The following is a 15286-nucleotide window of genomic DNA, read 5'->3' on the forward strand; positions in this document are numbered from 1 at the left end:
TATTCAAATTGGATTATGATACTCGTATAAGTAGGTAATCTTCGTTTAAATAATAAACAAAAAAATTATTTGATGACTTTTATCTAAATACTGAACTGTAAACATAATAAAACAAGTAATGACTCAGTGAGGTAAGTATTAAAATACGTAGGTAACATTACCAGTATAACCGATGTTAAAACACCTTTCATACATATTACTGCTAACTATAATGCTTTATACACGTTACACAATACACCTCTAAATATGTATACTTAACATTCTGTAAAGAGCAACCAGAATCTCTTAATCCCATTGTGCTGGATTTAATATTATGACTTTATGACACAGATTAGTTGCAACTTGCTCATTATAATACTTAAACAGCAGTTATAAATTAACGTTTTTTCTTAACAAAATCCTTAAAGAATTTAGTGTACTGGTTTTCCTATAAATAATTAGGTAAGTACATTTCATCCTATGGTTTGTATTAATAAAATTATAGGCACTTTACTATTCCTCTGAAGTCGTGGCCATTGTCGTTACATCGACTTCTAGATCTACTTTTGTCTGAGACTCTACAAATTGATCGATAGTTTCTTTTATTACTAAGGATTCTTTCATTTGTTTTTCCTCTTGTAATTTCATTTCTTTTTCAATCATATCTTTTTCCATTTGTACTTTCTTTTGTTGTTCAATTTGATATTGCATTTCTTCCTTTATTTGATCTTTAATATTATTTTCTATTTGATTTTTTTCATCTGTTTTGGCTGTGTCATTAATTTTTATTTCGATTTTGTCTTTAAGTTCCTTTTCTAGTTGTTCTTCTTGTTTATTCAATAATAAAGTTCTCACTTTGTCCTGAGCATTTATTAAATATGTTACTTTATTTTTAATTTCATTTTCTACATCGTGTTTTATCGTATTTTGGATTTTAAGTGATAGTTTTTCGTTACGTTTTTGTACTTGATCTTCTTCTTCATCGTGATCGACTTCTATTATCTCATCAATTACCCTGACTGAGACATCGTACTGCAATTTAACTATCTTCTTTACTCGTTTATCATTAGAAACCTTCATGAAGCTTTTCAATCCCTTAAAGTTGTAATACTCTCCAATCTCTTCACCATCTTGCGGTGTGAGGTCAGGAAGAGACCTGGAAAATACAAATCAATATTTATAACAGACCTCTATTGGTAACTAAAGGACTGGCTCATAACTAGGGCTAAGATTAAGGCTCTTCACGTATAAATATTTTGGGAATCTTCTTGAATGATGGTCGATCGATCTGGCTTACATTTTCTAGAAGCCGTGCGTAGAAGATGTGAACCCTGTTTAACATTGTATTTTTATATACACTTAAGGATACCTATTATTGGCCTTACCTTACACACACTACTTATGTATAATCTACTTCGTAACGCTGTTGATTATCTATAAATAAATAAACTATAGAATGTTTCATATAATTAATAATATATGGATATATTTACGTCGCATATACAATACAGTAGGTATACATACATTTTGGAATAAATTCAAACCCTCAGAATAAAATAATAAGGTTACCAGTTTAGTTTATTTCATTTATAATTTGAAAAAACTATAAGCAAATTTAGGGCGAAGATCTGATTATTCAATAATGAATGCATTGATTTGTAAAAATATTTGCAGTATGCACTTATACGAGCATTAATATTACATGGTTCCTGTACCTCTATCATAATATAACTGGTTTACATCCTCAACAATATGATACCCTATTTAAATGCTAAGTATTTAATGTATATTGTGGTTAGGTATATGCTTAGACAAGTTAATTAAGTTTTCTTTATAAGTGCTAACTTGTTTACTACTATGTTAGGCATGAAAATTTTATGACACATAAAATATAGCATCTAATTGTTTCCACATTGCGTAAATTAGGATTGTGGAAGCAAGGATTTATCAAACGTAATTTTAATGCAAATAAGGTAGGTGTTATCTGTATTACGTTTAGGTACCTTATCAGTTTTACTCCCTTCGTTTCTTAACTGAGGAACTTTTTTTTATAGGCAATTGATTTTATAGGAAACAGATTCACAAAGAACATGCCCCATAAATTCTCATAAGAGAAATAAAGTTAGAGACGAGGATATGACCCAGAGAAACGAATCCAGATTTCAGATCAGAAATAAAATTATCTTTTTTTCACTACCTACTACAAAGGACATAAACATCCATCTAACAGCTAAAAAGCTTATCAGTGCTTAAAAATAAAAAAATAACTTACTCAGTGTATCGCTCGGAACTTTTCTCCGATTCGTTGTGCGGCGCTCTCTGCTCCACATACTTGCACTTGACCGCACTAGCGCCGCCGCCGCGCGCCTCCACCGGCCGGTAGTAGCTCTCACTCACCCCCGACTCATCCCCGTATAGCACGTAACTCTTCGACACAAACTTGTCCACCAGCGCTTCGATCACATCGTGGATGTAAGGGTACTTCTCGGCGTATATCCGATGTCCTATGTAGTCGTTCCAACTCGGCCCATCCGGACCGTCCGGCCCATCAGGCCCACCCTGCCCGTCTCCCGGACCGTTCGGCCCCACTATGTGTATGTAGCGGTAGTCACCGTTGTCACTTGGGTACAACCCCTGCCGGTATATGTAGGTGTACCTCCCTTCATCCCCCGGTATGTACTTTCCTTCGGTGAGCGGCCGAGAGTACATCCCCTCGTGTTGTTTGTACTTGGTAGGGATGTATTTCCCATCGTCGAAAGGCGAACACTTGATCGACTCAATGATAACGAATATTAGAGCCTGAAATTGGAAATTCACTTTCATTCACTGGGCCATTTTGAAGTGAGTAAATTTTGTAGAATTGCAATAGTGAATCAACTTACGAAAATTGTCGTTTGCATCTTTCCGCGGTGTCTTCGAACTGGGATGCGGTCAATGAGTCTAATGTTATAGTTCGAGGTCTGAAGACGAAATAATGCATGTTATCAAGATATCAATCTTTTTGTAAATTCGTTAGCATTTTGATAACTAATAAACTATATCGAAACTTACCGAAATATCAGAGCAATCCTTATAAATCAAATGATGGCGAGGTCAGGTTTTGGATTTGCATAAACAGTTGATTAAGATGGTTGATTGGTTCGCGGGTAGTCGGGCGCTGTGGGAGCGCCGGGGCGTGCAGTCAGTGCAGGAAGTGACCGGCGCCTCGACCCTACACGACCGCCGAAGGGAACACCTTACTCTTATATGGAATGCAGTCTGAGCGCACTCTCCAAGTGCTCTTGCATAAAACAAAAATAATGCATCGTAAACCGCAACAGATTCTGATGACATGACTTTATAAGGTTATTGACTCAATTGGTGAGTTCGAGTATAAAACGGTTGTGGCCCTTTGTGTTTTTTTTTTGCTTTTATTCAAATTCCTCGCCAAAAATTGCGCCTCTGGAGTGTGTCAATAAAAGTGTCCTTTTCTTTTTGTATTTCCACAAAGTACTTGAAGTTTTTTTGTTTTATCGAGGAAAAAGATCAACCGTTACGTTTTAAAGAATATTAAGTGGATTTAAAATAATCTATTAGTTTGCCTTTATTGGAAGTAAGCGTTTGTATAAGGTTCTAATTTGCATTCTAAATATAGCAATTTTGCAAAATCGCCCACCGCATGTTCCTAATTAAAAGTATATCTTAAACATGTAAATTAGTTGGGAGAAATTATTACTTTTTAAAAGATATTCTTTAATGTTTTCATAACTGTTTAGGGAAATTATCTCCATAAATACTTATTACCTACATTACATGATACATGATTAACAATCCTCATGCCTGAAACCCTTGATAACAGTACCTATAGTAGGAATCAATTTTCTGTAAGTGTGAGGATAATAAATTAGTTTCATGTATGAATCTGCAGGAATCCTTTTGAAAAAGATAGATAAACATGTGATTTTAAGATTAGTTAGCATAGGTAAGTACATTTATTACCCCTGTACCTAGATATAAAGGTAAGTCAACTATATTTATCAAAATCCAGAGTAGTCCTGAAGTGAGGCCATCATTTCTTACCGTTTCTCTCTCTCTCTCTTTCTCTAACTTTTGTTTTGTAATAACACGTAATAACCATGCCGAAGTTTTTAGCGCTTACTTCGATAAGAACATAACTATGTATACATATTTATGTTGTGCACATTACTGAAAACGGCGAGACCACCCATCTAAAATCTGAAACGAAACCGAAATGATATAATGAGTTAAGTATCTAATAAAACGGACTTCAGGCATAAAATATTCTACGGTTTGATGCACTTTAACTTCATTAATCGAATCGTTAAGATAAAATTTTTAATGTTCCGTTTCATGAAGTGGTAAATTTAAGTTTAATGTGATCTTTATCACTTGCTAAACGGTGTAACACGGTGTATATTATGTTTTGTTGGTGATTTTTATTTACAGTTTTAAGACAAATGCGAAGGCGAGCGTACTCATCTTGGTTCAGTCTGTGTAATGTGTATTTTGTACGAAGAAGGCTTTAGAACTAGATATTCCACGTCTCTGGGCAGTCTCTAAATCGACGAACGAACGAACAAAAATTTTCACGTAGGTCTAGGCCGTTTTTATTTAGCCTCACGGATGACATAATTATCATCCTGGACCAGCCCTAAAAAATAATAAGTATTTCTCACGAATGAAAAAACTGTTCATCTTGTGTTGATGTGCAGTCCCATTTTGTAATTGTCCTAATTACATTTAATCATCCCAAAACGGCGATGCTGAAGATACGATAGACGATCACGGTAATAATTATTTTAGTCGTATTATATGTAGAGCGGGTTGCATTATTCATGTCCATTAAAGATTTTTAGAGTATCAGTCTATAAATTAAAACTAGGCATCGTTGTTTACCATAAATTATCATTTTCGTCCTTGATGTCATGTATGTTATATATGAGACCGAGAATTTGCAAAGATATCGTATTATTTTAGCTTTGATAGGTCAAAGTGTCTCAAGATGATCAAGATTATACCTACCTACTCCTAGCTACCTTACAACCTGTTTTTCAAATATTCACATTTATTGTCTGCCTCCAGTTTGCCTCTACCCGGAAACACAAAATTTATAATGTCAAGAATGCCCTAACACGTTTTTCCATGCCAAGAAAATAAAATGACCATCGTACTTTATAGTCGCTCAATCATTTTTCATTTATTTACTTAAAACTATATCAACATAAATTCGTGAGTTCTCTCCGTTTGTACTATTAGACACTAGGTTATAAATAATTTAATTTCTCAGGGCAAATGCGCTCCGGTGGGCACGAATCCGTTCTCATCAGCCGTGTAGTCCACTCTGTAGGTGACGCCGTCGGGGGCGACGAACTCGTAGAATCCCTTGGCTCGGATGCCGTCCTCCTCGCTGCTGATCTGCTCGAGCTTGCCCGCCTCCTCGGCGAGGATCTTGTTCTCGGTCTCGTACAGGTAGTGGTAGCCTTCGGGAGAGATGTCGTTGTCGTAGCGGATGATGCCATACTTGTAGTTGTAGTCGCCGGTGTTGCGGCTGGCGGAGGCGGAGGCGGAGGAGGCGCCTCGGTTGGAGGAGACCAGCAGGGAGGCGCCGGAGACGCCGCTCACGCTGCTGGAGGCGGATGACTTGCCGAAGCCAGAGGAGCTGGCGGAGGAGACAGCGACCACGCCGCTAGCGCCGCCCGCGCCGCTCGCGCCGGACCCACGGGTACCGCTGCCACTGGATGGACAAACGGAAGCATTAGTTAAATTTCTGTGGAGTCACTTCGGTTCAATGTAAAGTCTTGTTGTCTGGAAGAAATCGCTTTAAGCGATAAGACCGCCATTTGTACATATGTGTTAGATTAAGTTTTGTATTGTTGTCCATATTTTTGTGTGCAAATAAAGAATATCTTATCTTATCTTATCTTGTCATTGGATTTATGTAATTTTACATGAGACACTTTCATGGACGTCGTATAAAGGCCTGCATTGTATTGTTTGTATAAATTTTTCATTACGAAGAATAAATTTGGGAGGCAAGAAAGTGGCTTTATTTTTACCGGGAAATCCATTTATAGGGAAACTAGTCTCTTAAAAAAGCACATTAGTCTGACCTTGAGTCGTTTAATTATAATATAAGTTTAAATATCACGCGTGGGCAGGGCTTTAGGATTCTATAATTCTAAAGATCATTTTATTTAGTCATAATTTACTGCAAATTAATTTGATATAAGTGAGAGAAGTGGGATTTCAGAAACATTTTAATCAGGTGGTTAAAAATTTTGTAAATATCGAAGAAATACAAGCTTTTGCGATGCTATAAAGTGAAGGCAGGCACTAGGTAACATAATTAACTCATGTGTTCTATGCGCCTACGCGGCTACACCTAGCTATTTGCACGTGTGGCGTTGAACAACGTTGTCCAATAAAGTTCTACGCGCGTATCGTTGACCTTGCTAATTGCCACGCGTTGTTAACACAAACATCGCAGACGCAGTATCTACCTATGTTTTGGATGGTTTTTGTGTGAACGGTCTTGCTGTTCATGACTTTTAAAGTAGTTATGTAGTTACTACATAATATAATAGACTGGATCTTCGTTCGCATTGACTGTAGCGAGGGCTGGCGCTTCCATACAATGACTCGTCATTCCTCATTACACCATCCGGTGTCTCTCACCCTACATTACGGTCACGAACGTAGACATCCTAATAACAACATGTAGCTAGTACTCACGAGTAAGCGCCACCTGGGCCTCCGGGGCCTCCGGGGCCGCCGGCGTCAGAGGAGCCGGTGTAGAATCCGCCGGGACCGCCGCGGTCGCTGGAGCCCGAGTAGAAGCCGCCGGCACCACCGCGGTCGCCGCGGTCACCGCTGGGGAGAAGACAAGGTTAGGATCGAAGGATCATAATAGGGTTCTTGCTGTATTCTAGGTTAGTTGTGATAATGTTCTTCTTATGACGTCGTTGGAGTCAAAAATAAGAGCTTTGGTTTGACATCTAGGTGAAAGGATTGGACAGTCAGGTTAGCGTGTTTCGTACGTATAATACATGCTTAGTAATAAGTAAGGAAACTGTGATCGGTCCTTGTCATAGTTATTGAAGAATGTGTAGGTAATCTTTACCTGCATACACAAACGTTATATTATATTTATCACTCGCTAGTGGAGAAAATATACGCTGTAATTGTTTATGCTATCTTTTGCAAACTGTACCTAAAGCAAAGTTTTCGCCACTCACTTGTATTTGCCAGAGTCATCGGGGATGTATCTGCCAGACTGGTCGTTGTATTTGCCGGAGTCATCGGGAACGTATCTGCCGGAGTTGTCGACGTAGCGACCCGAGTTGTCAGCAGCAGGGTTGTACCGGCCGACGGCGGGGTTGTAGCGGGCGGACGCGGTCGCGCTGACCACCGGGGCGGCTAGCACGGGGACCGTGCGGCGCGCGCCGAAAGCGTTGTTGAAGAACGCCTGGCGTTTCAGCCTGGAAGGAATAAGTCATTGAGTACGTTGTTCTTTTTCTTACCAAACACAAACGATAGAATGCAATCGATTTTTTAAACGCAACGAAGTAAAGTAGTAGTTTAGTTTTTCGTACACTAGAGTGACTTCCCAGCACTGTGAACATATTTTTCGGACCAAAAAAAGAAGCAGCTCTACAAGCATTCTGGCTGATAAATCTTCCCGAGTGCAAGAAGAAGACACAGCGGACACGAGAGCAAATACAAATGAATAAAATAATATCTATTTTTTGTTAGGTACCTGTATGTTGATTTAATTTTCTTTACTGTTTTATTAGATACTTAAGTACTGTATGCTCTCACAAGTCAGCCCCTAATTCAAAGGATCGATAATGTATGACAGATTTTTGAGTCCAAGAGTTGGGTTAATTTGGTATCGGATCGGAAGGAAGAAAGTTTAATCAATTAACACTTTAGGAAGTACATTTCAAAAATAACTCGCTGATATTTTTGTATCACTCTTTTGGAACATATATACTCAAGATAGATATTTAGATTTTCACAGAACACTTAGGATTTCTCTCTTAATAATGGTTTTGTAAACCATCTTAATGATTTTTATGGTGTACTTATAAGAGTTTCGTTCAATACTTACGGCTCTGCCGCCAAGGCGACCGCCAGGGTAACCGAGAGAATCTAAAACAAAACAAAACCATTTATAACTGATTTATTTAACATAACATCTCATTTCATTAGCATAATTATAGCAACACGCTTAATTTAATTATATCAAATCACCAAAATATTGTTTTTTTTTATTATTAAATCTTACCAAAAAGCCCCGCATTTTCGTCGGTTTCAAACAGGGTTAACTGTATGAATGTCTCATTTCACAATCCTAATCGTATTTATACCTTTTTTATCTTCTTCAATAAAGTTGATTCACTTGTCCAGTTTGTCTCATTATCTATGTGTGGATCGACATTTGAGTATTCATCAGTTCTGTGGTTCTCAACATTTGCTCCGTGACAGGTAAAAAAGGTGAGATATTGTCTTAAAGTTACAGTGATTTATTAGTTATTTTTAGTAGTCACGAGTCTCGCAATAACATGTCACCAAAAAGTAAAAATATTGTTTGATATTCAATCTTTTAATACCATACGGTACTTTGTGAATCGTGGTGACCACCTTTACAGTTAGGTCGAGGTGTTGCCCCGGGGTATAAATAAAGAGTTATCCTTAATACTTTTGTAAAATTCATACTATTTTATGAACCTCGACATATTCTAATATGAGATTTTGAACGTCTGGTAAAGTAACTAGATAAAAAATTGTTAAACTAAATTATGACACTCATGCAAATCTAAAAAAACTTTTTTTTTTCGGGGATTTTATTTTACTTACAATTGTTACAATGTAAACCAAATACAACGCATCTCAATTTTTTTATGTTCGGTAAGTACATTGAAAACATAAAATCATCAAATGATAATTTGTATTCAGAAAGATGCCGTATTATTTCTTACTTAATGCTTGTTTCCATTTTCATTGTACCTGCGGCTGTTTATCACAGTAAGTAGTTTTCTTGAGAAAAAAACACCTACTTTACGACAATTAGATAATAAAGGCCGCGCCTTCACTGAAGTCTTACAACAAAATCGAGAACTAAACTACTTATTCATACGATGACTTGCTAATTATGATGTCTAACATTGATTGATACTACATTTAAAAAACCTCTAAATACCAGGGATAAAAGTTTAATTTGTTTTTATTTATAAAACATTGAGAATCTTTTTTGGTCTAATAATTAATTGCCTATTCAGAACAGTTCATAGGTAAATATTTCCAAACATTATGTCACCAAGGCCATGTTTAAATTTATATCCTCCGAAGGAAGACTATTTTATGGCAAAAATAACATTTAAAATTAACCGTCCCTAACGAATGGTTTGCCAAAATCCCCATAAAAAATGATAGCTAATATACAAATCAGAAGAATATACCTGCCCACCAACAAAACCGTGAGAAGCTAACTATTTATTTCATCTTTGTATCTATCTATTTATGTAAGTAATAAAATAAAATCTAATTTAATTCAATATAAGTATGGGAGCCTTGTAAAGACACTAAAACATTCTCAATAATTGATTCTTTATATACAAATTTAAGGAGTACCTACATAGGCAGTTAGTAGATACTTGTATGTTAATATGGCTCTTAAAATTATCATCTTACTACTCGTATGTAGTTCTTTCAGAGTATTTTGCGTCATGGCTCTTAAGCAGGGATTCTATTCTATTCTATTATCTGTGGGGGTAACAGTGCACCTGGCTCTCTCGAATGGAACCTTTGTGCATATCCCCAAGGTCTAAACTGCCTTCCTAAGCTTGGACCATTTTCCCACCACGCTGGTCCACTGCGGGTTGGTGGGTTCACATATCTAGATGTGCTAAATCTAGATATGTAGGTTTCCTCACGATGTTTTCCTTCACCGTAAGAGCGATGGTATACATTGTACTTAAATTCAGAAAAGAACTCATTGGTACATGTCAGCGCCGGGATTCGAACCCGCATCTCTGGCGTGAGAAGCGGGCGCTTAACCGACTGAGCTACCACCGCGCCTCCTTAAGCAGGGATACTCGTAAGCTTTTCCTTTGAGAAATCCGAGAATACTTAGCCTTTTTGTTATTATTAATTTCTATGGTATCTGATAGTCATTAAAATATTAATTTATACAAAAAAATACTTTAACTAACAACCTGTTCTTGAAAGAACAACAAACAAACATGCATACATAATACATACAAACCTTAGAAAGTATTATATAAAATTAAGTAGACCAAAAAGTATGTACTCGTATGATAGTTTATACCGAGATGTACTTTGATTTACATAGTACCTATGCATGTATTGGATATGTAGCTCTTATGACTGTATGTATCCTAATGTGTTCGAAGAATCGCCCACGTGTATTAACTAATTGGTAACGAAATGTCTAAATTATTTATAAAACATAAACCACAGTCGTTATTATTGTAATTCGAAGTTGTAGTAGAGTTGAGGAGGATGTCGGTTCAACAGCACATCATAATGTTATATTTTTATTGCCGTTTACAGTAGATATCCTCGAGAACATCTTTATAAAACAACATCATTCGACCTAGATATTGATGTTAGTGAATATATGTAGACTCTACACAGATGAGAAGAAGTTATATTAAGTATTTCTACCTCTTTACTTTAGTGAAGCATAATAACCCTAAAAATAATTTTATTATTATGTAGTTATTTTAGTGCCGTTAACGTGTATTAATAGTGTAAAAATGCCATACCAGTAGCGCTAAGCTCCACATGTGAATAGGACTAGAAGAAGAAGAATAAGACCTACTGATATTGTAAATCGGAAAAATAGTGTAGGACCGAGATTTTCATGAGGACTCTATTCCTTGTAATCTTATATTTATATATTATGTATACGGTGTACCCGTAAATGTATAAAGGTGTGTGTTGTATTCTTATAGCAAAATAGTGGCATTTAAAATTAGTCCACTTCGCTAATAGGCATCTGCATTTGAAATAATGAGCAATATTATAATGATCACCCGATGTTAATGCCAAAGTTTATACCCTGACATACAAACTCTTTATCTATTTACATAAAAGCATACCATAGAATTGGCTTATAGTTGGTTATACCCGTAATAGGAAATTAATTATGACACATTTTTAATTGCTTCTTTAAATATGGATTGAAGCCACCAAAATAAATCCTTTATGCTTGTTCTGCAAGACGGAACATACCTACATGATGAAAGATCCAATCGATAATACTCATTGATGAAATTCTCTCTACTCATTCACAAATTATACCATCCTTTCATTACTTAATTATTAAACATCTATTATAAATGCTTTTGTATACAAGGTATTGAAAACAACGAAGTTTTTATAAAAAATCTAATCAATTTATTATCATTCTTGCATGTTTGATTTGTACATTCGTTATTCGTAAATGCATTACTCCGGTATCGATCGCCGCATCATCTAGATAGACTACGTTTAGTATTTCTTGGTGGGCTCAACTTGTTGGGGATGAGTCTTGAGGTACTCCAGGGCGCGGGCGATGGCCACAGGCACCTCGGGTCCGACGGGCAGGAGGTCACTCTGGAAAAAAAATATTAAAATAACCATCGAGTGCGAAGTGTAGGAGTAAAACTTAGCCAAATCAATTCAGCATATACAATCAATCAGTTATAGTACAACTAGCTGTTTCTTCAATTTTTCATCTTTACTAAAGTTTTATCGATTTTCATCACAATATTGACAATCAACATGCCGTAACGGATACGGTTCACATCTAATTATTTATTCAACTATAACCGGAAAATCATGAATTTTATATTCACACACCATATTAGTCCTATTTGAATTGTGTTGATATCAATTTGATTGTCTACAAGACATCCAAAAATAGAGACTCTACCTACACGTACACTTATTTTTCATATTCCTGCACCAACCATTTTGCCATTTCCCTTGGAAGGAGGGAAGCGATGACATAGATACGTATGATATTGTAAAGGAATACCTGGGGCTGGTAACCATTTTCATCAGCTGTGTAAGTCACCAGCACGGGAGTGCCATCAGGGGATGTGTACTTGTACGATCCTTGCACCACCTGCCAATGGAGATAGGGTTATATGAATAATATACTCGTATGAAAAGTAAGTCCTGAATTGTATATAATGATATTATTCGGAGACTCACCACAGCTGACAAGTCATCGACCTTCTTCAGTGCCCCGGAAGCTTCAGCCACAATACCGTTGCCAGTTTCATATCTGAAACGACGCAAGTTACACTTTAATCCAGAAGGGAAGCAATGAACACTTGCTTGAATGCTACTGCTTGAATTTGTTTTTATTTTTTCAATTACTTAATTTAGAAAGTGAAGATCTTACGAGTAGTTGTATCCATCAGCAGCCGCATCGAACTCGGATCGCACAATCTGTGCCTCCCCTGGCGACACCTGCCTCACGGAGCGGCCGGCGGCGGTGGCGGCGGCGTGGTGAGCGTTGCCGGCGACGTACTGTCCAGCGGCAACCGGGGCGTATGCAGTGGCTTTGGCCGCGTGGGCTGCCCCGTTGAAAACCCCAGTGGGTGTTGGCGTGTTCCTGACGTGACGGGCAGAATGCTGAGCGTTGTCAGCGATGTATTTTCCGGCCGCTACCGGGGCAAATAATGTGGCACCAGCAGCGTGCGCCGCGCCGTTGAAAGCACCAGTGGGTGTCGGCGTGTTCCTAACATGGCGAGCAGACTGTTGAGCATTGTCGGCGATGTACTGTCCAGCGGCAACCGGGGCCAATACAGTAGCTTTGGCCGCGTGCGCTGCTCCGTTGAAAACACCAGTGGGTGTTGGCGTGTTTCTGACGTGACGGGCGGATTCCTGAGCATTGTTAGCGATGTATTTTCCTGCTGCTACCGGAGCAAATAAAGTGGCACCAGCAGCGTGCGATGCTCCGTTGAAAACGCCAGTGGGTGTCGGCGTGTTTCTGACATGGCGGGCGGATTGCTGAGCGTTGTCAGCGATGTACTGGCCAGCAGCTACCGGGGCAAATAGAGTGGCTTTGGCCGCGTGCTCCGCTCCGTGGTACAGACCTGAATGGCCGGTGCTGGGCTGGTTGGCTAGCACCGCGCTCACAGCGCATACTGCAAGGATCTGGAAATAAATGTAGGTTGTTATAGTTGGTAAAACTTTTGTTGGTTAATTTTTAAATTAAAAGGTTAGTGTGGAACTCCCTCTGGCCCGAATACCTCTGACAACTACCCAGTAGTGGCTAGATGAGGATGGCCAATGAAAGAGTGTGATGGCGCTCCTTGGTTTATGTCCGCAGACAAAGTTCCGAGGAAAACATTGCTAGTGGAACTCTGGTAAGTCTGAGTGATACATACATACGATGTATATTGACCAAATATATTTACCAGGAATTTCATTGTGAAGGTGTGATTTCCCGTGGTCAGCTGAACACTGTGATCATTAGACTGCAGCTAGCTTTTATATAAAGAGGAGACACAAAAAAATATAATCTTTTTGTAATTTTATAAGTATCTGAGTGCAAAATAAAAAAACAGAGGTGACTTTGCGAATATTCGTAAATAGAAAAGATTGAAGCGAAATTGAGAAATACTTTTGTGTATAAGTAGGTATGAAGGTACTTTGTCACCAAACTAGTTTGAAGTCGTGTATTTTTTTCTTACCAGTATATTTTGGTCAAACGTACCTATAATAAACTACTTATGCTTCATTAAAGAAATATTTTCCAAAAAAACTGAATTCCTTACAGTTCAATCTTTTTGACATTGCTTGGCGCAGTTACGTTGTATGTAAGTATAATGATTGTAGTAGAGTTCAGATACGTATTCACATAAGTACCTATCTATCAATTTTCAAAAAACTTCGAAAGTCTTCTCAAGCTTAGAATACATTTCCCAACAAATGCCGCCATGCTGGTCCACCGCGGGTTCGTTATTTCATAACATATTTGAGCCACCTTATACTAGGCACGGCACCAATTAAGCTCATGTTTAGCAAAATCTCAGATTTTAAATTGTTAGCTATGAGCATTTAAACTTTATTCGTATATAGTAATTCTACGATAAAATATATTGATCCAGGTTTATCTTTGCAATCTCTCTTACTTTTCTCCCAAATATAGTAAAATGGTCAAAAATTTAGTTATAGTTTCTAATGCCTAATTAATTGAGTTTTTTGCAAGAAATGATTAAATATACTTCTCCTTTTATATTAGCGCCTGAACGAAAATGTAAGCAAGATACGTCGTATCTGTGTTAATGATAATATTTTTCTGCACAGGCATAAAACTAAAGTACTTACCTCTGCTTTTATTTCTTTCTATTTTAGCGAGGATAACATCGTAGTTATTGTGGAATCTGTGCAGGGAGCAGGATTCTTCGTGAATCTGAACTTTCTTTTCGATTACAACCAACCCACAAAATGACATCTAGAGGTGAGTCTTCTGCGATGGTGCCGATATGACTGGCTCACTTTGACTGGTTGGTTCACCGATACCAAGTTTTTTTGAGCTGATAATGATGATGATTGAGCTGATGCATGGAGTTTGATCTACGGTATCTATGGTAATTAGTCGTACTCAATATACAGGGTGAGTCTTTCATAGGTGCACATCCGAAAGTATGTCACAGAGCTTTTCATTCTGAACAACTTTTGTTATGATGACCTTGGGATATTCCCGATAAAAAATATCTACTCCCCATACACAGTGTCACGTAAGCAACCAATTTTTGTATGGGGAAGCATCTTTTTTCCCGCTATATTTCAACTTCATTATAAAAAAGTTGTTCAGAATGAAAAGCTCTGCAACATACTTCCGGATATGCACCTATGAAAGACTCATGCTGTAAATTAAACCTAGGTTTATAATGCTGAGCCGTATACTTACAAAAAAAATGAAATATTTAAGTACACTACCTACTGAGTAAAACTTTATAGTATATAAGTATGTACCTATACGTAGGTAATTATGTCACCAGTTATACAGGGTAAATAGATATAGGAAGGAAAATCGTCTAAAACGGGACTATCAATATTCGATAATTAAAAATTTATTTTGCTTTGTAGGCTAGGTCCAATAGGTATGAGTAGATTCACTTTCACTATAGAGAAAGGTAATTATATTTAAAAATATGTAATTATCTTAATAGCATCCCTTATCTTATTTCATACACGCTCCAGACTTTAGGATTTTTATTAGGGACCTACTAGAATATTAATAGAAGCCATACTGAACTACTTTTATTATAGGACCGAC

General features: G+C 37.4%; 3 protein-coding genes across 3 annotated transcripts; all 3 read right to left on the bottom strand.

Moving 5' to 3' along the window:
* Positions 1-63: 63 nt before the first annotated feature.
* LOC105381379 (probable inactive protein kinase DDB_G0270444) lies at positions 64-3510 on the bottom strand. Its single transcript, XM_011551096.3, has 4 exons — positions 3031-3510; positions 2862-2939; positions 2252-2778; positions 64-1135 (listed from the first exon to the last, which is right to left on the bottom strand). Exons 2-4 carry the CDS (start codon positions 2877-2879, stop codon positions 493-495), a joined length of 1188 nt encoding a protein of 395 aa, XP_011549398.2. The 5' UTR covers positions 2880-2939; positions 3031-3510; the 3' UTR covers positions 64-492.
* A 1637-nt stretch (positions 3511-5147) lies between these two features.
* On the bottom strand, positions 5148-8385 carry LOC105381389 (larval cuticle protein LCP-30). The gene is made up of 5 exons (XM_011551108.3): positions 8267-8385; positions 8090-8130; positions 7215-7457; positions 6712-6849; positions 5148-5713 (listed from the first exon to the last, which is right to left on the bottom strand). The coding sequence occupies exons 1-5, from the start codon at positions 8279-8281 to the stop codon at positions 5263-5265; spliced, it is 888 nt and encodes a 295-aa protein (XP_011549410.3). The 5' UTR covers positions 8282-8385; the 3' UTR covers positions 5148-5262.
* Positions 8386-11380: 2995 nt separating this feature from the next.
* Positions 11381-13565, bottom strand: LOC105381400. Its single transcript, XM_038105320.2, has 5 exons — positions 13419-13565; positions 12398-13155; positions 12205-12277; positions 12026-12115; positions 11381-11601 (listed from the first exon to the last, which is right to left on the bottom strand). Exons 1-5 carry the CDS (start codon positions 13428-13430, stop codon positions 11497-11499), a joined length of 1038 nt encoding a protein of 345 aa, XP_037961248.2. The 5' UTR covers positions 13431-13565; the 3' UTR covers positions 11381-11496.
* Positions 13566-15286: the final 1721 nt, after the last annotated feature.

This window comes from Plutella xylostella, chromosome 22, assembly GCF_932276165.1.
Source record: "Plutella xylostella chromosome 22, ilPluXylo3.1, whole genome shotgun sequence".
Classification (NCBI taxonomy): Eukaryota; Metazoa; Arthropoda; class Insecta; order Lepidoptera; family Plutellidae; genus Plutella; species Plutella xylostella.